The sequence below is a fragment of the Octodon degus genome, unplaced genomic scaffold, assembly GCF_000260255.1.
Source record: "Octodon degus isolate 3935 unplaced genomic scaffold, OctDeg1.0 scaffold00067, whole genome shotgun sequence".
Lineage (NCBI taxonomy): Eukaryota > Metazoa > Chordata > Mammalia > Rodentia > Octodontidae > Octodon > Octodon degus.
The window spans coordinates 8,140,056-8,166,813 of NW_004524643.1; the positions used below are offsets into that span (position 1 = coordinate 8,140,056).

The 26,758-nt window shown below is 45.5% G+C and overlaps 1 protein-coding gene across 2 annotated transcripts in view; it reads left to right on the forward strand.

Annotated features, from left to right (window-relative positions):
* Positions 1 to 26,758, forward strand: part of Insc (INSC, spindle orientation adaptor protein) — a 138,540-nt gene that overhangs the window by 68,762 nt on the left and 43,020 nt on the right. For both annotated transcript variants that reach the window (XM_023719360.1, XM_004634904.2), the window contains exons 6-7: positions 8,023 to 8,136; positions 16,705 to 16,830. In XM_023719360.1, coding sequence (XP_023575128.1) covers positions 8,023 to 8,136; positions 16,705 to 16,830 — 240 coding nt within the window. The remainder of the gene's footprint in view (positions 1 to 8,022; positions 8,137 to 16,704; positions 16,831 to 26,758) is intronic.

Here is a 26,758-nt window from a genome sequence, read left to right on the forward strand (position 1 = left end):
GTTTTGAAATTTCTATACTAATTTCTACTTCATATAAAAAGAGAAAGTGTATTGCTAAGTAGCTGGACTAATTAGATTTGTGCAATTTATAACTCATCTTTAAACGCATAAGGAGCTTTGCTCATGAGAGCTAATAAAATTAATTGAATTTCCATTTCTTTAAATATCAGCTATATATTTATATCCCTGAAGTTGAGCACCAAAGTTCAGTATACATATAAATTTGTTTACTGAACAAATCTTATGCTTTTTTATCATATACTCAGATTGATAATTAACTGAGAATGTTGGCTACATTCTTTGTAGTATCACAAGTTCAGTGAATTGTTTTATTTTGGCTTTATGACATTCCAATAAATCACATATTTTAGAACTATGTTGTTTTAATACTGACAATTTTTAGTATTTTCCCAGAATGTGATCTTCATAATTACTTTTCAGGAGTTTGTAGCATTTCTTTCTAAAAGTAAAACTGTTTTTTTTTAATTTTAAAGAGAAACCCAAAATTTCAAAACAAGATAATAGGAGGGTAATAATGGTTAATATATTATGTGTTGTTGTCTTTAAATTAGTTACTCTGAGTACAAGATATAGGCATTTAATGGTCCAAACAATATTAGCACAAAACTTTCTTTTCAATGAACTAAGAGAAATAGTAATATAACTATCTTAACTATCATAACTTATTACTATTTTAGCATATAAACATATATAGACACACACACACACACACATATATATATATATATATATATATCCATATTTATATATATTTCTCTCCATCTTCTTTTCTCTATTCCTGGATCCCAGTATCTCTTTCCTTTTCAAGTTCTTGCCATTTTACAATATGTATTGTACCTTTTGGGTCTTATTTACTCTCCCTGCTTCTCACATTAGAGAGACCACACAATGCTTATGAACGTGAGCCTGCTTCTGAGTATGGTCTTGAGTTGTATCCATTTACTTGCGCAAGTCTCCAGTTTATCCTTCTTTATGCACCACATCTTTTTTATTCACTCCTTGGTTGCTGTGCATTTGAATTGTTGCCAAAATCTGGCTATTATAAGTTGTGCTGCTTAAATGTGGGTTCATGTGTATTGCTGTGGTGTGACGTTTTTAATTCTTCTGGGAAGATACCTAGAAGAGGAAGAGCTGGGTCAAATGGGTCCTCCAGTCCTATTTTGTTTTTGAGGAATCTCTACACTGACTTGCACAGTGGTTGTACCAGTCTACACTCCCATCAATAGTGGAGAAGGGTTTCTTTTTGTCCACAGGGCCCCCCCCAGCATTTGTTATTAGCTAGTTTCTTGGTAATAGCTATTCTTCCTGGGGTAAGATGAATTCTTGGTCTTCTTTTAATTTGTATCTCTAGAATGACCAGTGATATTGAACTTTTTATATATTTATTTGATGCTTGTATTTCTTCATCTGAAAAGTATATATTCCTCTCAGATGCCCATTTTTTGATTGGGTCTTTCAATTTAGGAGGTCTGATAATTTTTTTTCTTTATATGATCTTGATGGGAATCCTTTGTCTGAGGAACAGCTGGCAAACATTTTCCCCCACATTTTGTCTCTTCAGTCTGTTGGTGGTTTCTCTTGCAGGACCATTAGCATTTCTTGAAACACATTTCAGAACAGTTTTCAATTAGAAAAATGAAGTCAGGTCTTTACTGAGAGAAAGTTAACCCCAACTTGGCTGATTTGTTAGAGAATGGACATTTTCATTAAGTTAAATAAGAGTTTTAGTTTCAAACGTATTTGAAACACAAAATATTTTATTAAAAATAGTATTGACAATGAAATTAATGATTTGATTTTCTCAATTCTTTCTGAATAAGCTAGGTGATCCATGGTACTCTAAGTGAAAAAGTGATGGATGTAGTTAATAGTTATTTTATAAATCTTTGTTAAGTAGTTTTGGAATTTTTCCCAGAAAATGATAAAGCAAATGAAAGACTTTAGTGATGGGGTAGCAAAGGCTCTCAGAAGTCAAGTGGTTTTGGACTCCTTCACCATTGTAAAGGAGTTATCAGGTTCCAGATCATTAAAGATACTGTTTGATGACAGATTACTCAGTAATCTGGCATAACTCAAAAGGTGCTTAAAGGGCTAAGTGTAATGGCTATACAAACTCCTAATCCCCTGTGTGTATTATGAGAACTAGATTTTTCAAAGTTTACATCTAAAACTGTACCAATAATTCAAGATTTGATCATAGATACATGACTGTATTAGAAAATTTAAAAAATCTCATTTATTCATTGAAGGACACTGTGAAGTGTTAAATTTATGATTCATAATTATTTATATAAATTATAACCTAGTTGTTTTGACAAGCTATTCTGATAACTGTAATGACAGTCTAACAAGGAAAAGTTCTTTAATGGAACTTAAAGAAGGACCAGTGAGATAGCTCAGCACTTGCTTAGGTAAGCACAGGGCCAGGGTTTGATCCCTGACTCTGCATGCTGCACAGGCCCCACCACGGGCCTGCTGAACCAGTGATGGAGTCCAGGTGTGGTGGCACATGCCTATGATCCTAGCACTAGGGAGGCTGAAAACAGGAGGATCACTACGAGTCCGAACCACATAGTGTGACCCTGTACACAAAACAAAACAACTCCTAAAAACTAAAACAAAACAAAACAAAAAAAAACTTGGAGTGTTGTAACAAGATGTAGAACAAAATTTGAAATTTCAATAATAATAGATAATATGGGTGATAAATACTTTAAAACTTATTACATTAAGGAAAAATTCTGAGGGAAATGTGGAGTAGAAATATAAATTTCATGATGGAAAAGGAAGATACAAAACATGGGAGAATGATTATCCATGTAGTTTTAAATGGATGCCGAACCTTATTTAGTGTTTAGATTACAATGAAAAAATTTAAGAAGTAGAACGATGGCTTTATTTTATGTCAGGATATGCAATTTTATGGAAATTATATCCCTCCCAACTTTGTTTTTTAAATCTATGACAAAAATTGTATCTCTCAGGTTGGAGAGATAACTCAGTGGTCTAAGGCACCTGCCTAGGTGAGCTTAGGCAAAGTGCAGGGACCACAGTTCCATCCCCGGCATCACATGCCATGCCAGTCCCACCCCTGTGGCAGGCTGAACCAGCCACAAAAAAATTGCAGTTATCAAATTAAAAATGTATAATCTAAATTAAAATGTAAACTGAAAATGTGTAAGGGTGCCATGATTTTCAAAATTCTCAGGTTAAGTGAGCAAACAGTCTTTTGACATGATAGACATTGGCACTCTGGTTCCATAACGTGCTGGCTCTTGTTGCTGTGTCTGACTAAAGAACTTCTTAGGCCTTAAGATTCCTGGGTCCCAAGTTGGGTTTCTTGCTAGTGCTTCATGTGGAGAATTGTCCTCAGCAGGTACTTGAAGTGAGGCCACTTTCAATGTTCTTGAAGTCTGACTGTTATGGATACAGGCAGGATCTGGCCTTTAGCCAGGTACTTTTTAGAATTCCATCTTTCCATACCTCCTTTTGAATATTCCAGGCTTTAGTAATAGTCCTTTTTACTGTTTTGCCTTTCATTAGTGAACTATGCTTCCGATGTTCTCTTTCCTTCTATTAATACCTGTTGCTGTCCAGGAGACTCAGTACAATTTAACAACTTCTCTTATCCTCACATAGGCCTCTTTCCTCCTGAATGAATATAACCTATGGATCTGAGCTACTTCCCCCACGTTCATTTCCATTTAGCTTCTGGAACATTCTTCTGATTTTCAAACAAACACTTATAGATTTGCGAATTTCCATTATTGGAAGAAATAAAGTCAATGAAGTTTCCAGAAGTCAATTAAATCAACTAAGTCTAGAAACCTCCACTGTCAAAAGTCTTATCCACATTTACTTTTGAAAGTGAGATACTCCCACTCAAAAGATATTTTCTCGTCTGACCACTAGATAATGTAATAACTAAATCACTATTTTGTGTACCTCTTCAGCATGTCCAGGTCTTTGATGCCTTGCCTCAGAGTGCTACGTCATGCATTTCCCAGGAGACAGACAGTACTGCATGTTCACCTCCAGAAACTTTGATTTGGGGATTTACCCATAGTCCTTTGAAATGTTCATGCTGATCTTTGCAGTATTTTCTGTGCCTTGACATTATTAAACCATTAAAACCAACATGATGACATCCATTTTTATTATATTTCATGTTTTTAAGGGTTAAGAATTTGGGCAGAACTTGGCAGAGTGATTTTTCTTTTTCAATACGGGCATCGACAGAGGTGATGTCCAGGTGGTAAGTGGTCTGGAGAGTCCTACACGCTTCCCTCACACGCGCAGCGCCATGAAGAGCTGCTCCTAGCTGAGTAAGGACAGAGATTCTACACATGGCTTTTGCAGCATGGCAGTCTCACAGTTGTCACATTTCTTACATGGGAGCTCAGGGCACTCGAAAGAGTGTTGCAAGAGGTGGAAGGGGAAGCCTCAAGGCCTGCTGTGACCCAGTCTTAGGAGGTGAGGCACCACTTCCTTTGCGGGCTTCCTTCTGTTGGTCTGGAAGAGATGAAGCCCAGCCCATTCTAAGGAAAGTGGAATTGGAACTCAGCTCTGTATGGGAGGAGTAGGAAGCACCCACAGCATCTTCTATCTCTTTCCCCATGTTGAATCTGCCTCCATGTTTTTGTACTCTTTTGAGTATGTAGGGTTCTCTGTTGTCCGCACATGGGCTCTTGACCTAGAGTTTCAAGAGAGGCTTCACATATTTTCCTGGCTCCTTCTGAGGATCTCATTCCAGTCTGCTCTGCTCCTAAGACTTCTTGCTTTAAAAAATATTTATTTATTTATCTGCTGATACAGGGTCTCACTATACACAGTTCAGACTTGAAGTGATCCTCCTGCCTCAGCTTCCCCAGCAGTAGGATTACAGGCATGTGCCACAATGCTGTTTCTGGTTTCTGGGCCAGTGGCTGGCATTGAATGTGGTACTGAGGATTGAACTCAGGTCCTTGCACTTGCCACGCAGGCACTTAGGCCACCAAGCTATCTCCCTGCCCTGCTCCTAAGACTTTATCCTTCCTTTCTGGTAGGTTTTACTGGGTTGCAATCATTCTTTGACAAAGATATATCATATTTTTCTTGTTTAGAGCATCTCCTTAGCTTCTCCTTTCCTCTTTTCCCTGTTTTTTATGAAAACTTATGTATTACTTTTATTTTTTTCAATAATTTTATTGAGAAACAGATAGCAATGAGACAGTTTCAAATCTGATTAGTAGGACGGTTCAATAATTAATACATTGCATATTGTTGTCTTACTGGTTCTTCAATGTACAAATGCAGACATGATATCCTGTCTAAAAACACTGTTAGAACAAATCTTTCTATTCAGTGAATTAAGAGAATGTAGCTGAATATAGCTGAATATCTATCCTAACTATTTTGAATATACAAATACAAAATGGTTGTTCATTTGTATCCTCTTTTCTTGTTTAGTTTTGTCAGAAAAGGGCATTCCATTGTCCTTAAAATATTTTTTATTATATAGTATATTCCACATATAAATACATAATACACACATATTCCCACATACAGTTAAGTACAAAGATAATATAATAGGCATCAATGACTCAGATTTAACAAACTGTCATTTTACAATAATTGTTTATATAATTCTAGATGCCATTTTAAAGAAATTAAGCAGTTAGTGACAGCAGAGAGGCCTTTACCAGAGGTACAAATCACATCCTTCATAGGCTGGATGCTAGCAGGTAGAATTTATTCATTTATTTATTTTTTACTTTGTTATTTTTTTTTTGGTAGGACAGTTTCAATAATTAACACATTGCATACATTCTTCCTAGTGGTTAATTGCTGTACTAGATGTGGACATGATATCCTATTTACAAACACCATTAGAACAAATCCCTGTATTCATTAAGAGAATGTAACTATATATCTATCCTAACCACTTTAAGTACACAGATACAAAATGGACATTCATCTGTATACCCTTTTTTGTTGAGTTCCATTATTTGAATATTATAGGTGTGTAAACTCAGCAAAATATTCTAAAAGAGTCCAGTAGCCCATAATAGTATTGGATCTTCCACTTCACTGGCAGTGTCAGAAATTGTTGACCTGAGAATATATATATATATATATATATAGTATATATTATATATATTCTCAAACATAAATGCTCTAATATTAGCAGCTGATTGCAAAAGACATTGAGTTTGAATTGTTTAGTGTCATGCTAATTTGCTTCAAGTGTAAACACTAATCAGGGACATTAGGTAATTATCATTTAGGTACAGGACCCCAAAATACAAACTCTGCATTTTTCATGTGAGCATTTGTATCACATGTGTGGCTGCTTACAACAGCAGTGGGGAAGAATTCTAAGAAGAGTGTACATTATAGAGATTTGCAGTGAAAATTTGGTCATTAATATTACCTTATGTTGAATCTCTTACAAAAAGCATCCTTTACACATAGAGCAATAATTTTTATATGTGACATTGTTTTATTAAATGCACATTTAATGTCAGAGCACTAAAATTAAGATTAGCATGCTGGGCATGTGAAAAATTCTCATGAGCTTAAAAGAAGAAAAAGGCAGAGGCATTGACTTTGAACCTCTGACCCTTTTAATTTTAATCTTTCTACAAGTGGAGAAGCCAAGGCTCAGGCAGATCATCTAAATTTCTCCAAGGTCACAAAATAATAACTGCTAACGAGTGTATCTTGCTTCTACAAAGAAGGGGTCTTGTAGAAATTCTTTCTATGTACTGGCAACCTTAAGACATGGGAATAATCACTTAAGAGAAGACACTGTTATTTTTAAAACTGAGGCAAAGAAAAGCTAAATCAAATTATGTGCTCTGTGGAATAGGGTTGGACGTGACAGGGCCAGGCAGAGCTCAGGCTGTTTGACTCAAGGTCGGTACTGCCAGGTGCAAGCCTACTTCCTCAACCCAATGTGTCCAGGGAAAGCTAGAACTCAGAGCTCCTCATGGTGTTTTAATGGTCTTTTTGATCACATTGAAGGTATTTAAAAACAAGTCAAATCTTACGTGTTAAAATGAACACTGCAACTGAAAATGCACAAGAAGCTGAGCAGAGCCCCCAGATTGAGAGGTCGCCTTTTCTCCTATGCTGCTCTTCAGGACAGCTCTTCTATCTTTATCTGCAGCCTCCAGGAGAAACTTAGGCAACTGGCATTAATTAGCAGGTAGGACTCATAATCAATGAGTCACATGCTCCAAAACTAATAGGTAATTACCCATAAAGTAAGTTTTAAGATTAATGAAAGCCTTTTCCCAGAAATTAGCTAAACTCTTCTAGAAATAATCTTCATATCTTATTTATACATGACTTCCATTTGTTTTTGTTCCTGGGCCTCTCTTGTCCTATATTTGGTCATTTCCAGTTACTCTCCTCAGTAACCTAGAATCCTTCAGCACTGGTCAGTAAGGCCTTCCTCCTGAGTTATCCCCTTGTTGGGAGGACGTCCAGTGTTGTTATTTTGGCCTGCTTGTACACTCAATGTGAATTTCCCCCAAGTACTAAGCTACTGTAGAGTGATTCTGTTGACCTGACCTCTAAGCCTATCACCTTTGGGGTTCATCTTTGGCTAACAGTCATCTAAAGCAGCAGTTTCTTTGGCTATAGCTATAACAATTCGTTGATTTTCAACTTGGTTTCTGTTTATTTAACCGATGGCTTCTGTTAGCTATAGGATCCAGGAGCAAAACACAGTGATATTTGTTGAGTCCATCAGTGTTGAGAGCTGAATTTTTGATTAAGTAGATCAAGATAGGGGTTTGAAATAGCCACATGTCTCTGAAATATAGCTCAGACCTTGTGCTGACTGCTGTCTTCCCCAAAGCTACAGTCTTCTTGTCCAACAGCGGAGCACTGAGTGAGGCAAGAAAACTGTGAGAAGCATCAGACCACTGGTATTTCATTAAGGATGATGATCAGAGGGCGGCTGGAAGTGAGCAACCAGCTAACTTGTGTGTGTATGTGTCTCTCTCTTCTCAGGCATTGGTGAGAAAAATCGATGCCTCGGACAATATCTATACCACGGAGTCTACCACAGGGAACCTGTTCAGCCTGACCCAGGAAGGTGCTCCTTTGTGCCGCATCATAGCCAAGGTGAACTCATGGTTAGGGGCCAGAGTTGCAGGCCTGGGGGAAGTAAGAGGAATCTCGTTTGTTTGGTGGAAATGAACAGCTGTCTCAGGAGGCCCATCTTGGCTCCAGCACTACCTTCTGGGTGACCTTAAGAGAGTCATCTCTTCTATAGGCCCCTGCTATTTTTATCTTTAACAGGTAGAGAGCCCTTGTGATTTCATACTCGAGCCAAAAAGTTGGCATCCCTAGATACTGTACCATTTTCTTCATGCAGTTTTTGTTACAAACAACTCTCTGTCCCCATCTCCACATAGTCTTCCCTTCTTGACAGCTATGGTGTCCCTGGTGAGTACAGGATGATGTAGTAAAGACAAAGCCCATCTGGCATGTAGCAGTTTAAGAGATTTATTGATTCTATATAGTATCCTGTTATCATAAATATAAGAAATGTGGCGACTCAAACACAGTTGAAAGTTTTTTTTCACATAGTTTTATCTGTTGGTTGAGCCTATCTATTAATCTGCCACCATGTGACCTCTGTCCCATCATCGTTAGCATCAGTGTTACCAGGAGGACTAGGTCTGCAAACATGGCCTTCACATCAAATTCAGAGGAATGTGTTCTCAAGGCTTCCATCCAAACACATTCCTTACTCAGCTTCCTGGCTCGATTTCAGAAATATCTACAAGCAGTCCAATATGTATATGGAAGGTGAAATAAAGAAAGACGGTGTTTTTTTCTCCATAAAAACAGGAGCTTTAATTCATTAACTGCCTGGTTAATTTGCCCTTCATGATGGTCTCCCAAAACTTAGAGCATATCTAGGCCGTTGGTAGCCGTGGATCACAGGTCTTCTGTATGGTTCTTCGGCTTTCACTTTGAGTAATGGCATCACCACTAGAATCAGTGAATGATCTGGAGCCACTTTAGGTCCTTAAGTAGACTCATGGCACAATCACAAAAGATATTATAGCTTTGTGGTTCTCAGCCCTCCTACTGCTTTACAATATTTCAGAGAGTTTGTGGAAAACATAGATACTTTTGCTCCACCCAAGATGTACAGAAGTCTTGGGGTAGGATTTAGGAATTTGCATTTTAACAAGATCTAAAGATAATTTTGAAGAATGGCCCAGACCCGAGAGTCACTGATCTAAGCCCTCAAAGAAATTTGGAAGAATAGGATAAATGCTTGTCAGCTCTGGTCAGGGCAAAATAAATTTTACATACCAATAGCTCACATTGGAGTGCTTCTGTGCACTGTGCTTAATGCTTTGCACGCATACTTTCTTTAAGTCACAAAATTATCCTATAAAGTAGGCATCATGTTATCCTGTAGCTGTGGTCACAGTCTGAGAGACTTGTCCAGGTCATACAGCTGATAAGGGATGGAACCAGGATGAAACTCAGGTCCCTAGTTGAGAGTTCATGGTCCAGAGCTCATAGCTGTGACTTTGGTTCAAGCCATGGCCTTTCAGATTCTTGAGCCAAAGTGTGACTCAGAAACTTTCAGTCTTCAACCTTGGAAGCCCATTAGAACCATGAGGGAGATTTAGTGGTTTCTGATTCTAATCTAGTAGATCTACAAGAAGACCAGGGTAGATATTTTTACTTTCCAGGTGATTTTTGATCCCTTATTGCTTGGGTTGAGGATCATCTTTTTGTGGGTCCTTAGTTGAGATTTAACTTGAAAACTTGTGATGGTATTGGGGTATGGGGTAACACGGGGCTGTCCCCTGCAAGGATTCTGGGACCTAGCCATTCACTCAGTTGGAAGGTTTGACCAACCCAAGGCCTGTGTGCTGCTCTGCTTCCACCTCTCAGCACCAGTTGAATGGTTCATTTCCAATGGAGGTTAGCTCAATGGCTTTTAGAACAATGATCAGTTTTTCCCTTTCAAAATAAATGGCAAACTTGGGCTGGGTTTCAGCTTCCGATATGGATTTGAAGCCCGGAAGTGGTGAAATTTAGTCAGAATGGCGTTGTGGATCTTAAATATGTTTTGTGTTTTAGAAAACAAACAGGTTTAGTGTTGCCTGGGAAGGAGATTTGGGGAGGGGGGGGCCACAGACTCTGAAGCTCTGGGTGCCCCATTCTAGGCCTGAGCACACAATCTCAGCTCTGTGCTATGGATGTAGACACTTTGCATCACAAGCCCGCATTTGCATGCATCATTCAGAGGAGTGGAGAGAGGGCGCACACTTGGGGTGGAAGCGAAGATGATGTTTGGTTCACTGAAGAGTCAGTTTCTTCAGCGGATGACTCTGGTAAAGAGTGATCTTGGGCATTCCCAGTGGTGGAAAACAAGAGAAAGACCTGGGTAGAGACCAGCAGCGGCTCTCATTGGGGTGCTGCCATTAGCGCACTGCGAGGTTGGCCTAGCCACAGGGACATTAGCTCTACCCTGACTGAAGAAGTTGAACAGCATGACATTGAAGAGACTCCTGCAATCTACTTTCTTGATGTTTCTATGGAATATGTAAAGATGCAATTTTGATTTTTATCCTACTCCATTTTTAACCAGAAGGCTCAGAGGAACTAAATTTTCCATAATTTGTCTTCCCTTCCTTAATTTCTCTTTAAAGGCACCTTCCCTATTCTACCCCCTCTTCGTGTTTCCCCTGTGTTCTTGAAACCAGCCCTGGCCCCTAAAGAACCATGACCCGTAGTTTAAAGATTTAAACTAGATCTGATGGTCTTGACGTTACCTGGCTAATGTCCCCACTGAGCCGGCCCGAGGGAGTTACAAGAGTCTCATTGAAATTGTCAGCAGTAACGCAGCATGAATGACTGTCAGTTTCTGCCCATGTGCCAGGCTGTGTGCTGGCACTTTCTGTAGTTAGCATATCTTGTTCCCACACACTGCTCTGAGATCAGTATCTGCAACTCCGTTTCACAGATAAGGACTCCAGGACTCACAGTGACCGAATACCTTGGACAGTTGACAAGTGAAACCAGATTTGTCCGGCTCTGGGGTCAATGCTCTTTTCATTTACCAGCTTAAGTAGCTAAAGTCTGCTTGTTCCCAGGACAGCCGTACTCTTTATTAATCAGCATTTCCTGCTTCTCTGCTCCTGGTGCACTGCACCATGATCACCCTGCTCACTCCAGCTGCGAGGCTGGTCAAGGCCAGGACGAGGAGGGAGGCAAGAGTGGGGAAGCAACAGGGAAATCGGAGGTCCTCCCAGGCGGAGGCGGCCCACGTTGGTGATGACTGTAGCGACTGTAGTGATGATAGCTCAGGTAGCATTAATAGTGTGTGTGGGGAGGATAAATGACTCATAGTGTGCACCAGATAATGCTGTAAATGTTCCTTGTATGAAAGCTTATTTAAAGGCCGGCCACATAGCTCAGTGGATTAAAGCGGCTGCAAGCAGGTAGGGACTGGGGGGTTTGATCCCCTGGGCCTGCAGTGCCAGCCCTGCCCCTGGGATGTGCTGAGACACCAATTGAGACTGGGTGTGGTGGCACGCGCCTGTAATTCCAGCTCTTGGGAGGCTGTAAACAGGTGGATCACTACGAGTCTGATCTAGTACAGAGATTTTGAACACCCTGTAGACCCTTCTGTAAAATACAAAAAAATTTTTAGAAAAAGGCTTATTTAAGTCTCTTGAGAATCCTGAGCAGTAGATCACATCTACTCCCATTGTACAAGTGGTGGAGCTGAGAAAGGGTCACACAGCTACTGAGTGACAGGATTTGAATCTGGCCATTTAGCCTTCAAGGCTATGCTCTTGGTTACTATTGTGTGCTGCAGTCTCAGCAGCCCCTCCTCCTCCCCATCCTCCTCCTCACCTTCCTTCCTTCTTGCCCACTTCCTTTGTCCTCCTCCCACATATTTTCCGTGTCTTTCATTATTTACTCCAGAACTGTGTCGAGCTTTCTGCTCAGTATCTCACCCCTGTGCCTACTGTCCACTGATGTATTAGCAGTTCCTGTCCCGAAGGGAAGGAGGGAAGCAAACAACCTGAGCAAGGCCGCATCCTTCAGTGCAGAGGTGGGACTGTAACCAGGTCTGTTGCCTCCGAGTCTTCCCACCTTCTTGCGTCTCTCTCTGGTCCTCGGGATGCAGTAGGCAGAGCCTGAAGCAGAGCGATGCAGTGATGCCCTCCATCTTGCAGCCTGCAAGGCCAAGGGGTGAGGGTCTCAGCAGAGCCACCATGTGTGCACATTCAGGCCACATGGGGACACAGAAGCCGGGCACCCCTGGAGCACTCTGCACAGCACCCCACCTGGATGCTCAGTGCCTGTGTCCAGCATTGTGATAGATTGGGACATTGCTCCCAGCTGCCTACCTCCTGGGCCTCTCTGGCTTCCCTGGGGTCTTTCTTTGGGTCATTCCTCTGTGTTTGCTGCCTCCAGGGTAGAACAACCTGTCTGATGTCTGTTCCCTTAGTCTCTTGGGATTCACTAAGACCAAGGCTAAGCCTAGTCTTCCCTGTCATAATGGTGCAGACCCTTTTTCTCCCTGGAGTTGAGCATAGATCACCCTCCTGTGCTTTGTCAACTCTGCTCCCCCCTCTACTATTCCTCCCACACCCCCATAAGTGCCCCGCCAGCTTTATGACAGCTCATCCTGAGCCTGTCTGAATAATTCATGCCGTTCTATAGCTGGGCTCTGAGCCCAGAGCTTTCTATAAAATTAAACAAGCTCCAGCCAGCAGTGTGATCTGCTAGCTCAGGCGATTGCAGTATTACTGTGGGGCGAGTGCTGCCCTCAGATCCTGAACAGGGACTCCAGGGTGGCCATGAAATAATCCATCTGCATTCCTCATGGTCCCCTTCTTCCTCTTCCCTTTCACCTTCCCCAGGCCTTGGCACAGTTTGCAGGAGGGTCTGCGACAACCTTTAATGGGAAAGCCTTGCCACAGCCAAGTCGCCCGTCTGGAACCCAGCACTGAGCCCTTCAGCAGCCATTAGCTCAGTTGCTCCCCCTACTGTTCAGCCATGTAGCTGTCATTGTCCCCCTTTTTACCCAACATGAAACAGCTGCAAAGATTGGGACCAGATCCCTTTTCTCTGAGTCCAAACGTTTCTCTTTCCTGTCCCAGTAGCTAAAAGTGCTAAGAAGGTCATTTTTCACAGTCTTGGGAGAGGATTTAACGAGGATCTGATGCAAATACATCCACAGTCTTAAATATAGTTTTGCTGGTCTCAGACCCTCTTGAGCCAAAATAAGAGGCTGCCACAGTCTCCTGTCTTCTGGTCTCCTCCTCCTTGGCAACCCTTCTTCATTGTCTGCTCCAAATACAAATATCTATTAATCATCTAAGTATCAAAATAGTATTTATACAACTTATATGATGAAATATAAATATGCAGGTATATAAATACACTGTCTATGCATCTACATGTCTCATTACATTTGGAGAGGCTATTGGTGACCAATTGAATTGCTGGGGGGAGTTTAGGCCTCCTGTTTCTTTTGTTTTCATTTTAAAAAGTTACTTGATTTTGCTTTACTGATCCTCTGAGGCTGGTCTTTATATGCATCCCTCCCTTGTCAGATGGCCCATAAAAAAGTAGGAAGACAGAAGTAAAGAATTAAGGAACAAGAATCGGAGAGTAGGTGTATTGATTCTTGCTAGACATATTTTATTGAAGTAAGAATGCACTTAAGGGTTGGGGAGATAGCTCAGCAGTCTAAGCGCCTGCTTGGCAAGCAGAAGGAGCCAAGTTTGATCCCTGGTACCACATGTCGTGCCAGCCCCAGAACCCTGGGTGCACCTGCTGGCTTGAAACCCTGCATGGTGGCACATGCCTGTAAGCCCAGCACTGGAGAGGCTGAGACAGAAGGATCACTATGAGTCTGAGCTGCATGGCAAGACCCTGTACCAATAAATACAATTTATATATAAAAAAGTATGCACTTAAAAATAGAGTGATTCTGTCTTTGCCCTTCTACAAACTTCCCAGATTATGAGAGGCTCTGTTCTGTGCCCCCCACAACTCACCCTCATTTCTTCATTCCCCTACACAGCTTTGTATCTGAGTCTAAAGTGCCTGCCTTCCCTGCCAGACCAGGAACTCCATGTGGATGAGGGATGGGGCATTCCTGCTAGGTGCTCAGCACAGTGTTTGAGATTTAATAACTATTACTATTTTTAAGTGCATGAATAAGTTTACCAGCCCTAAGGGATGCTTTTATTTTTCTTATTAAATGCCTACCCAATAAAGCAGGACTATAAGAATTTGTGATCAATCTTAGCTCATTATAAAATGTCAGAAGTTCTGATCTTGCCTAGAGTTGGACAAATTCATTTTGATCCCTACAAAACTCTTAGTGGAACGGGACCACGAGTCTATCTTCTTGGGGCAGGGGACAGGCAGATCTGGGGTTGAGTTACTCGGGGTACACATGCTGGGCTGGAGTCGCCTGGCTTTCTCTGCCAGCTGCTCCGTCTATATCCGCTCAGTCATTCATTGCTGTATCTGAGCTCATGGAACAGAGCCTGGCCCGTTGTTGGTGATGGATACAGTTTTGGCTGACAGAGTTTTCCAAAATCTGATGGAGAATAGTGTTTTGCTGAACTCACCCTTTTCCTATAACATTTTGCTCCACTTTGGGGACAACTGCAGTGGGCTCAGTTGGACTTGGGAGTGAAGTGGTGGAAGGCAAGTGTCCTGAAGATGAGAACGCATGCTCCAGTTCTTGTTAGCTGCCTCCTCTAGGTCCTTCTATCTTTCCCGCAAAGGGGAGAGGGAAGGAAGGAGGCAAAGCCAGAAGCTGGATGTCAACGTTCTGCTCTGCCGTACCAGGAGTGCTGACACAGCTTTGCTGGGAGTTGTGAATCCCTGTGTAATCTGGGGATGCTCTGATTTTGTACCCAAAGCAAGGTGAACTCCAGGAATCATTACAGAATGAATGTGACCACTTGGAAGGGCTGTTGGGGGATGACCTCCTCTATCCCAGGTTCCTGCCTGGAGGGGCGCGCACTACTGGGCAGTCTCCAGAGGACTAGGGAAAGAAGTTTCCACGAACAACTCCTTCCATAGTAAGGGATATTCTTGCACTCAAGAGTTGAGTGATTGTCCCCCCACTCCCCAATTTTTTTTTAAACAAGCAGAAGTAAAAGAATAAAAATAAGGATGATGTGTGTTTTGGATGAATTATTCTACCCCTCTGGGCTTCAGTGTTTTCCTTTATGGAGTGGGACTATGCAGGTAAAATCGTAGTTTGTGAGAATAGTTCATTCCACTCATAATCCAAAGTGCTTGTATATCAAAGCAGAGTGAGAGTGAGGAGAGACGGAAAGGAGGAGAAAAGAGAGGAAGAGGAGGAGAGAGAGAACCCACTGTGACATTTGGCATGGCTTACTAATATTGCCAGACATTGCTCATTTATCAAGTTCAAAACTTTTAGAAATCTTGGTGAATCTTTTATAAACACAACCCCAGTTGCACAGGAAGTATTACAAAGAATCAGCAATGGGATCCCATTGAATTAAAAAGATTTTGGATAGCAAAAGTGATCATCAACAGAGTTAAGAGGCAATCCACAGAATGGGAAAACATCTTACCAGCTACTCCCAGACAGAGGACTAGCATACACAAAGAGCTCAAAAACAAGATATCCCCATATTTAAATAAAGCCAAAAATGGGCATCTGAAATGAACAGAGATTTCTCAGATGAAGAAGTCTAAACAACAAACAAACAAAAAAAGTCCTGTATCCCATGTTTAACATCACTGGTTACTTGAGAAATACAATTTAAGCCAAACTCCACCTCACTCCAGAAAGATTGTCTATCAGCAAGAGATCAATAACAAATGTTGTCAAGGATGTGGGGGAAAAGGAACGCTTTTCTATTGTTTTGGTGGGAATGTAGATTGGTACAACTATTATGGAAATCAATACAGATGAAGTCAGGGGAAGGGAAGGAAGGGAAAAGAGATTTTAAAAAGAGAGAATGGAAGGACAAAATAGAAACAGCTTTCCTAGATGGGGAGGGAGGGGAGGAAAATGAGAAAAAAAGAGTGAAGATATATCATGTGTAGGTACAAATTTCTCATGATGAATGTGATTATGTATGGCAAACATGTGCTAATAAAAATCAGAGATAAAAACAGTAAAAATGTTTGCTTGCTTCTCCAGAAGGAACAGTGTGGGCCAAGTTGCTCACAACCCAACATTTGACTATGCTATAGTAGTGATGTAATGAGACTCCTTTCGGCCTGTCCCGTGAAACGGGTGGCGGTTGGTAGCAGAGCCTGGGCTTCCAGGCTTCTGTTCCCCACACCTGCCTCTGACTTGTTTCTAGAATGTTTCTGATGGCTCCAGCCTGTTCCACCAGGACTGCCAAGTGGTTGGTTTGAGGAGTCTGGCAGCTACATTGGAGGGTGTTTTTCCCCAGCCCCAGCAGAGTATCTGCCCTAGCCACTGGCCCCCAAGTCCCAGAGACTTTTGGGTAGTCCCATCTCCACTTGGACCTTCTGCAGCCGGCATTTCACTGTGTGTATGTGTGTATGTGTGTGGGTGGACCCAGAGGCATATCTGAGAGGTAGAGTATCAGTTATTCAATTATTCTTGAGTCAGCCCCAGAAAAGTCACCTGGTGAGGTCCTGTGCTCAGTCACATCTTCTTCTTGGCAGGAGGGTGGCGTCGTGGCACTCTTCAAGGTCTGCCGGCAGGACAGTTTCCGGTGCTTGTACCCCCAGGCACTCCGCACCCTGGCCTCCATCTGCTGCGTGGAGGAAGGTGTTCACCAGCTGGAGAAGGTAAGGGCATTGGCCGAGGGCCCCTGAGCCCTCTGATGGTAGGGCCAGGTCTGGTGGTCACCTGGGCCTCTTTGCCTTCAGACATTTCTTCTCTCAGGTGTCAGAGATGGAGCTGCTGGGAACATTCATGCTAGGATTTGATGCAGAGTTAAAAGAGAAGGGATTGAAAAGACTTTTCCTGACTGCTGAGGTCAAAAGGGACACTCAGCACTTCCTAAGTTGTTGACATAGAGCCATGGGACACAGTAAGGAATGCAAACTGGGAGGGGAGTGGTGGCAAGGTTCGGGGTGCTTGATCCTTCACCCATAATAAGGCTCTATCCAAAAGAGGACTTCTGTCCTTGGGGGATCCAAGGAGCAAGATGCAGGAGGGTGTAGCTTGGGGAGGAAGACTTGATGCCTAGGCAAGCGAGTGGGTCTGCTTACCTAAGGACTACAGAGCTTGGGGAGGGGTGGGACAGAAGGAATGAGGGTCCCTCTGCTTCTGCTCCAGCCTGACCTAATTATAGTCACTCCCAACCACTTCTCAGGTACTAGAGTTGAGGCTGCTCCTACCTGCAGATGTGAGTGGGTCTGAGCCTGCAGGTGGGCCCAGGGACTCTAGCCAGGAGCACAGAGGTTGAACTTCCCAACCAAGTTCCAAGGAAAGATGTCGAACATAGAAAGGAGGTAGTGTGTCTCATGGTGTTTATGGTCCCTCAGGATTGGGGCGTCTGTTCTTCTGAGTTGGTCACATGTAGATGGGGTGAGAGAACTGCTCCCCTTCCTTTGCATCTGTGTCTTGCAGTCTGGTCCTGGCAGCCCAGGCAATCCCCACTGCACCCTGGCTTCTATGCTTTGGTCTGAACTCCTAGTCTGGTGATTGTTTGCCTTTCCATGTTGCCTCTTTCCAAATCTGCTCAGATTACTGGGACAGGGTCACAGGCTCATGGACTTAGAGAATCACTTAGCTGAGGATGGAGGGTGGATGAGAAATCTGCTCACTGTACACACGACAGAGCTGTGTCTCAGAATGAAAAAGTAATTTGGCCATGCTGCACGACGGTAGAGAACTAATGCCAGCCCTGTGGACAGAGCATCCTCTACCCGCCTGGTTGGAGGCCTTCTGACCTACTTTCTAGGATTACTGGAGATCAGTACTCATGCCTTGGTTCTGCTACTCATGAATAATAGGCCCCAAGGAGCAGGATACTGGTCAAGGACTTACAGTTACCACGTGGAAGAGTCCCAGTTGAGCCCTAGACCTTCTAAGCTGAAACTCACCACGCTCCACTCCAGGACATGGTCTGACTGTGTGAGCACAGACAGGCATATGTGGGTGCTCATTTCCAGGACAGCATAGAAGAGCAGTGGTGATAGCGAGACAGAGGAAATATGTCTAATATTTATAGCTTCGTGTGTTGAATAATTTCTTCTCTTCTCTCATAAATCTTTTTTCTTGGATAGTGGACAAATGGCCAGATGAGGATTTTTTCTCATCTTCTTTCAAGACAGGTTGGCAGGGAGAATGGGAAGGAAGAGCAATTAGAACTTGGTATCACCAGCTCTGCATAAGTAGTGTAGAAAGAAGTTTTACTTGGCTCTACTGAGTTTGTAGTGTAAAAGAAGTTTTCAATTCAGGGAAGACAAACAAGGTTTCTGTTTACAGCTGAAATCCTGTGAGCTGGGACTGCAGGGAGCAATCCTACTTATTTTCACCCTTCTGATGTTGCGTCAAAGGCAGAAAGCTTTGTACATCTTTCCCAGGCCAGGCTGGCCCTGACTGGGGTCAGACCCTGCCCGCCGAGGAAGGGTTGCTCGTGCAGTGGGGGCTTGCTGTGCGCAGGCTTCCTGGGCTGCCCTGCTCTGCATATCCCTCATGAGCCCAAGGGTATCTCGTGTGGTGACGACTTCCCACAACAAGGAAGCAGGTCGTTTATGTGGCTCCCCTCCAGTCACATAGTTAGCAAGCGAGTCAGGATTCGAGCTGGGACTGCCTGCGTTCAGACCCCAGCCTTCCTCACTGCCCTGCTCGGCTGATGGGCACTCTGACAATAGCACTGCAGCTTGGGCCAGTTCACCCGGTTGCTTCCAGCCAGTGTCCCCAACCTGCACTCCAAGTGGAGTGGAGCATGGCACTGCTTGTCCCTCCCACTGGCACATCAGGTTGGTCACGACACATGCCCTCAGGAAGCAGTTCCTCCGTGCCAGGCTGAGTGAGGCTGACCCTGCAAAGGGCCTCTGGGAGACAGGAACAGCAGCTACAGCACAGTAGCTGCAGAGCCTGCAGGGGCTCCGCGTGCCTCCCAAGTCCGTCTGATGTGTCCCTCTAGTTTGAAGCCTCCCACACTGTACCCACGAAGAGACTGAGGCCAGGAGAGGCGACGTGAGTTCTTTCATAGAACCAGTGTATGGCTCACTCACTTCACAGATATTATTAAGAATACTCTCTACTGGGGGGACAGCTCTGTGCAAAACCAAGTCCCCTGTCTACATGGAGCTCACATGCTAGTCTGGGCCGGCAAGTTAGGGCCCATGAGTCAAATTTACCCTGATGCCTGTTTTCATATGGTTCATAAAATGTAAGAATGATATTTTACAAAATTAAATGGTAGAAAGAACATGACATTTTGTGGCACATGAAAGATTATGTGATGTTCAGCTCTAGTCCATCCGGTGTCACTAGAGCACGGCCACACTCGCTTGTTTAAGCCTTGCCTGTGCACTGTCACCCCGCAGCGGCAGGGCTGAGTTGCCACAGTAGAAAGCACGTACCCTGCAAAGCCAGGAACAATTGCTATCTGGGTCTAGGGGACAGTCTTGCTGACCCTTGTCCTGGCAGGGAATGAGGCTGCCAGGGGAGTGGTGAAAAGATAGTAACTACCAATATCTAGCATGTTCCGTAGCCGAATGCTTTGCTAAGCCCCTCCCTTTCTGCCTCACCTCAGCCGTGTTCCCTTGGGTCATCTGCAGGGCTTGTAGGAGGGAAGGAGGCTCAGGGAAGCCAGGCAACTTGGTAATGGCTCATAGCAAATAAATGACCCAGGGAGTAATTTAATTCATGCCCTTCTGGGTCAGATCTAACCCGGGCTGTTAACCATGACACAGAACCAGGAATCAAAACCTAATTTGCTGAATGTCTACACTCTTCCTCTAAATAACGTTTTGAAAGTTGTGAGCTATTCCAGAAATGACTAGGAGGACCTTCATTTCCCCTCTCCCCACCCTCACCTGTGCCCCTTCTCACACCTGTCACTATTCGTGAGCTGGGCTGCTTGGCACTGGCTTCTGACCTCCCCCCTCCAGGGCAGTCACAGTGGTCAGTATTTAGAATGGGAGGTGGAGATGCCAGGGCCAGGCAGGACCACAGGACCCACAGAATGACAGGTGTGGAGGCTTTCCTGATGCTCTTACCCACTGTCCACTCACCAGGAATATTGTGACCTAATTAGAGAATGTCAAGTTCCCACCGTTCTTCCTGATGTATGGGTCTGGTCTCCTCCGTGTGGTTTGCTTGATTAATTAGCAGTAGGAAATTTGCTAGATTCGGTGAAATTCATCTTCCTCTTCATTTCTGAAGAGGTTCATTAAGTTCTGCACAGTCCCCAGGGGAACTGAAGGCCCAGCCAGTCACCGGACGCCCCGGCCCTCTTGAGTCTCGCTGTGGGGTGCCTGCGCTCGGCCAGTTCCCAGGACTCCTGGGGCCCTCAGAAGCACCACAGCCTCATCCATTCCCTCCTATGAAGTCATCAGTCTTCACGCCTTCCCTTCTGCACCAAGTTGTCACTTACTTTAAAACTCATTTCTTTCTGACTGTAGGAGGCTGTCACTGATTTACTCTAGAGACACATTCTTTCACCGCATTTGTTGTAGAGCTGTGTAGAGCTGTCTTTCCAGCACAGTGAGGAGTCCTGTGAACTTGAAAAAAACTGTCCTGGTTTCAAAACCAGATTGCTCCCATGTGTGAACTTGAGCACATCACCCTGCAGTCTCTCCCTAGTGTCTCTGAGGCATGGCTTCTGGTCACTAAAGGGGATGCAATGAGATCCACCACATGGGAAGCTGGACTGCAGAGGTATAGCAATATGGTTTAGAGCACAGTGGAAATCAATTGGTATCATGATTGAGACAAGGACAATGTTGATGCCTGGGGCTTTCAAGTGAGTGGATCGGGAAAGTTATAGTCTGGGGGAGGAGGGAGGAGCCCACGGTGGTGAGTGAGGCAGTGAAGTACAGCAGGGGGGCAGCTGGGTGGGGCTGGAGCAAGTGTCCTCACAGTTCTGTTTTACAAAGTCATAGGCTCTGTTCCCTCTGCTCATGGACACATAGAGTTTGGACTCAATCCCAACCTGGGCTGTTCTAAAGCCTTGCTTTTCATTCCCTGTCACCTTGGAAGAAAGAGCCATCCCTTTTGAGGTCGGGACTCCAGGAAAGGATTCCTGGGACCAAGCTCAATATTGGGGACACACACAGACACTTACCAGGCAAGGCTGCAGGAGGCAAGGTGGCATCTCGGAAGAGTCTTTGCAGGCTCCATTATTTCCTCCCAGAGTGGCCCTTTTGAGCTCTGGCTCATATGAGCCACGCTTCTACACCACTACCTTTCCCTGGGGTCATTAAGATTGAGAAGTGGCTTCTCTGTGCCCTTGGCTGATTGTCATCCCTTGCTCCCTGTCCTGCTGGGCCTTGGGCAGGAGAGACAAGCAGACTCCCTTCAGGTGGCAGGCAGGAGGCCTCTAGCAGTGCTGGCCACTGGGGGGTGTCATGGTCTGCAGAAGGCACCAGAGGGAGCCCCATTTCCGGGGTTGCTGGTGCAGTGTCAGAGCTGGCCTAGAGGACAGGCTGGGGAAAGCAGAAGAGAAGGACCCCCCACTACTGGCTGGTCAGCCTGGGGGCTCTAAGTCTCCAAGAAGCCCCCAGTTCAGTGAACTGGAGAACCCTGAGGAGGAGGAGAGTGTTCTCTGGATCACCTTAGAAGAACAGTGGAGGTAGATGAAAACCAGGTGACCAGTGGGGACCCAGAGTCCACAGGCTTGTAGGAGCAGATGGAGCCAACTCTGTGGAGGGGGACTGATTTTGAGAGCCTGCCTGGATGGCTGGAGCCAGAGAAGAGTTGGTGTCACCAGAGGGCAGGCGACCAGCTACGGGAGCAAATTGCTTCTCTCTGGCCCTGGTTTCCTCTTCTGTGTGTGCAGGGACACCTCCCTTGCACTGATGCTGAGGCAGTGTCAGTAGAGCAAGTTCCCAACACTCCTCCCAGTGCATGGAGGAGCACTTGGCCTGTGTTCCCTTCCCTTTTCTCCTCCTGTGCTCCCTTTGTTTCCACCTTCTCATGGTCATCTGGGGGAAAAAGACCTTGAGTACAGGGGAGTCTGTGGTGGTTCTGGTTCAGAATTCCAGCTGTGGCCAAAGCGAAGGTCAGGGGCTGGGAGGATTGGGACCAGAGCTTGACTGGGGACTGTGGTCCAGGCGAGGGGCTGGGCATCTGAGAGGACAGGAACACAAAGCTCTAGGGCCTCAGAGGATGGAGACACTCAAAGCCTAGTGCTCTGACAACCTGAGAGAAGCTGCTAGATAGTTCTAAGTAATTGCTTCTTCCAGCTTTAGACAATGGGCAATGTTAGCTGCAGAAGAGCAGTCTCTTATGCCTCCCCCTTCCCTTTTGTTTTATTTTCTCCAATAAGCATTTCACCCTTTGCTAGAGCCAAGGGGAGAGTTTAATGAAAATCAATACAGAAATTAAAGATGAGCAGGGAGGGAGGAGGAGGCTCAATTTCAAGTCCAAGAAAATAAAAATCCCTGGAGGTGGATGAAGGATGCAAGAATTGCTGCCTGGCTCTGTAGTTCCCTCAACCCCACTCTCTGCCTGGATAGAAGGTGGAGACGGCCTGGACCCTGCTATGGAAACACAGAGACCCTGAGCAGGAGGCAGTGGGCTGCACAGGGGTGTGGGGGCATCTTGGGGGCGTCTTCAACTGCTGTTTCACAGTAACCTCTCTCCATTGCCGGCTGCCCCTGTGGTTACAGAAAGAACTCTGTTTATTTTTATTTTTTGGAACCAGGGATTGAACTCTGGCCCTTGCACTTGCCAGGGAAGTGCTTATTGCACTGAGCCATCTCCCCAGTCCAAGAATTCTGTTTCGTAAACAAAACCAACAGAAATAACAAGCACTGCCACCACCACTACCACAGTCACCCTGGCCACTTTCCCTCATCCATGTGCTGTTTGATTCTCATAGTTATTCTCTAAGGAAGGCAGAGAGAGATGATTATCTCCCTCGTCCCATTTGACAGAAGAGCAGGTTGAGGCCGAAGAAGACAGTTACTGGAAAGCACAGAACCTGGGCTGCGTCTCCTGCATTTTCACTCATTCCTAGGGGCCCTCTCCTCCCCATCAGCTAACTGGGGCCACTGTGCACAGATTCCAAGTAGCGCAGTGGCTTTATCTTGCTAGAGTTAAATTCTAATAGTTCAGTGAGGCCTAGAGGGAAGAGGGGTCTGTAAGTGCCAGGTGAGACCTCTTCTGGGGAATGCTCTGGCTGGAGGCCCCAGATGCCTCCCACCCCCACTTCTTTGGGGTTTAATCCCCCTAGGCCTCTGCATTTCATACCCCAGGGCACTTGTTTACAACATTCCCGGGATAGGCTAAACTGTGCAGAGAGGGCTAGAGCCCCTGGCCAGCCCTCTGGGCCTGGATTTTGGCTGATAGGTAGGCAGGAGGAGTAGAAACTGGCAATGTCACCCTCCCCAGCCTAGCGAAGGTGGGGGTGGGGTGGGCGCTGGGGTGTCTGTGACAGCAACCTTCCCCAGGAATGTGGTTCATCCCCTTCCCCATACTCTGGCTGTCTTTAGTCTGTTGGCCTCAAGGGAGGGGTGGTGGGGCTCCAGCTGGCTAGACTGAAAAGGCAGGAACAAAATGAGCCCTGCTTCTCCTCTCCTCTTTTTTCGAAGAGCCAGGCTGAGGTTTCCGTGAGGACTGTCCAGGCTCAACAAGGGCCTGCTGGCTTGGGAGAGCATTTTACTTTCCAGGTCCATCCTAGGTCCGGAGAAGAGAGGAGCTGCCAGGCAGCGCGGGTGCCCGAGCGCAGAGGTGGGTTTGCAGGCTCCAGCCGCAGGGCTCCGCGGGACCCCATGCGCTGTGCAACAGCGGCCCCTGGTGGACACAGGCGCCAGCGGCAGCCGAGTCGGGCTGCCTGGCGTGCCTTCTGGAGAGGCAGAGGTTGGTGGGCTCTGGACCCAGGAGCAGGAGTCAGGGCCCAAGGCTATCTTGGGCAGAGGGGCTGGAACTCAAAGCAGTGCATCTGCCCACAGAGCCAAGTGCTTCTCAGAGCAGATCGCACAGTCTAACTCCCAGGTTTCTGAACCAGAGTCCTCCCGGTGTCTCTTTAAAGCAGAAACCTTCCTAGGTCCCAATCTCCCAGTGGGAAAAATCCAAACCCCTCATCCCAGCACTGAAGGTGCTCTCTGCGCGCACTGTGGGCAGCCCACTGCCCTAGGCAGGCAGGCCTGGGCTTGATGTCCCGTTTCACCACTTGCTCAAGCCTCTAGTCTTTTTGCACCCTGGTGGAAAATGGAGTGATAATCCCTGGCTCGCAGGCTGGGAAGATGAAAGAAGCTAGGGTTCCACAATTGTGCACTGTCTTCTCTCCAGATCCCCCTGTAAAGGCTGTGGGGCTTCCTTGCTCGGTTTCTCTGCTTAAGCTAGGTGCTCCCACTGGACAGTGGTTGACAGGCGTCTCAGGCCCAGCTCTGCGCTCCTTTCTGACTGCTCTCCTCCCTTCCCAGGGCTGACGCTGCATGCAGGGCTCCTCCTGGAGATGGCACACACTGCCCTCTCAGATCTCTGGGTTCCCCGCCATGCAACACCATCCTGCCTGCCCTTGTACGTGGTCAGGGAAGTGGCCTGCACACACAGGTGGAAGCTGCTTCATACAGGACTGAACAGGATACAGGTTGGGGAGCAACACCCACGCCCCTGTCATTCCCACTAGCAGCCACAGCCAGGAGCTGAGACTCACAGACACCTAGCCTGAGGGCCCTGTGTGAGGCCGGGAGGGAGGTGGAAGCCTTGTCGGTCCCTCAGTAAGTGAAGAAAGGCTAGAGATCTGCCTGCGGGAGTCACCTGAGCCCTGTTTGTACCACGCGATCCTGGTGATTGGCACCAGCTTCTCCTGGCTCCCTCACTCCAACCCCGGTGGTCCCAAACCTGAGTCTCTGGTCTCCCTGATGCACATGAGCTTGGAAGGGGAGTCTGAGATAGGAAAGATGGGCAGAGGGGACATGAGGGTGGCCATGTTTCCTGGGGAGAGAATTCCAGACTGGGGGACAGCACTTCTCGTGCTGCTGGTTTGCTGAGGAACCAGCAGGCAACTTCCTGGTGCCCGTGAGCCCTCATCTTTCTCATTTAGTCGCAGTTCTGCTGGTGTGAGGTAGCAGCTGAAGGGATTTCATGAGACACAGCGTGATAAACTTGGATGACAAGGCTGAGAATTTTAGAGCCTGACCCCTGGGATTAAGGGGGTGTGAAGGGGTGCTAATCCTCTAGGGGTTGCTAGAAGAGAGCTGAAAACTTTTTGTTTTCTGTGAGGTTGTACCTGGTATCCTGCCTTGGAAAGCTGTTTTTCATCTACAACCATGCCATCCTGAAAGGGCCCAGCTTCATTCCTAAATTCGTTCTCTCTCTCTCTCTCTCTCTCTCTCTCTCTCTCTCTCTCTCTCTCTCTCTCTTCCTACTTATTTCTATTCATCTTCCTCTCTCTCTTCTCTCCCCTCTTTCTCCTTTCTTTTCTCTCCTCTCTCTCCTCTTCTCTCTCCCCTTTCTTTTTTCTCTCTCCCCTCCCCTCTTCTCTCCTCCTGTTCACTCCTTTTCTCTTCTCCTCTCTCCTCCCTCCTCCCTCTTCCCTCCCCCTCCCCTTCCCCCTTCCCCTCCCTCCTCCCCTCCCTCCTCCCCCTTCCTCTCTTCTCTTTCTCTCTCTGAATTGTGCTAGGAGAGAAGCTATAGACTTGCAGGGTAAAATATTCATCAGTGTGCTTATTCCAGGTGAAGCCCAAATAATCCAGTGAGGCCAGAAAACAAGTCATAGGAAGTGAGCAAGATGTGAGCAAGATGCTAGAGCAGGGAGGAAGAGAAGTGCAGGTTGTGGCAGGGCTAATAAGAGGCAGAGGTGGCTCTTCTGCTCCTCCACATCAGCTTCTCCTTTGGCTTCTGCAGTGGACCTAGTGCTAGTGGGGAGGGCAGCAAGGAAAGGGCTTCAGGGATAGCAAGGGGAGCTAGGAGAGTAGGTGAATGGAGATGCAGGTTTGGGCCAGAACTTGACAAGGGAGGTCCTGCCTCACGCTATATATTGAGGCCTCAGCTCATAGGAGCATAGCAGTATCTGCTGTCCCCTGGCCATAAGTGGCCCATCCTCCAGTCATCCACAGAGGCCAAGAGGGGCAGGGAGACAGAGGGGTGATGAGCAAAAGGAGACCTCCACAGAACAGAGGAAAAAAACCATGGAAAGACACAGACACTAATGAACATATATTGTTTCCAAAGGACTACTTCAGTCTCTTTTTGGGTTGCTTCAAAAATACAAGCCAACTTGGTTGCAATGGGGCTTGTGATAGTTGGATATACAGTCCCCTACCTGTGACTTACCTGGGCATCCTGTCATCTCTCATTATGGTTTTAATTTATATTTTCTCAGTCTGTAATTAATTTGTGCACTTTTTCATTTACTGATGATACATTGGATCATCTTTTGTGAAATGTCAGTCGGAGACTTTTGCTCATTGGAAAACGTGGAGTTGACTCCATCTTATTGATTCATCAATTTAAAGAATGTACTCTACATACAAATTCTTTGTCAGATATTATATAGTGAAAATATATACTGGTAGCATGTGGCTTGCTTTTTCACTGTCTTAATAATGCCTTTTGATAAGTAGAAACTCTTCATTTTTTGAT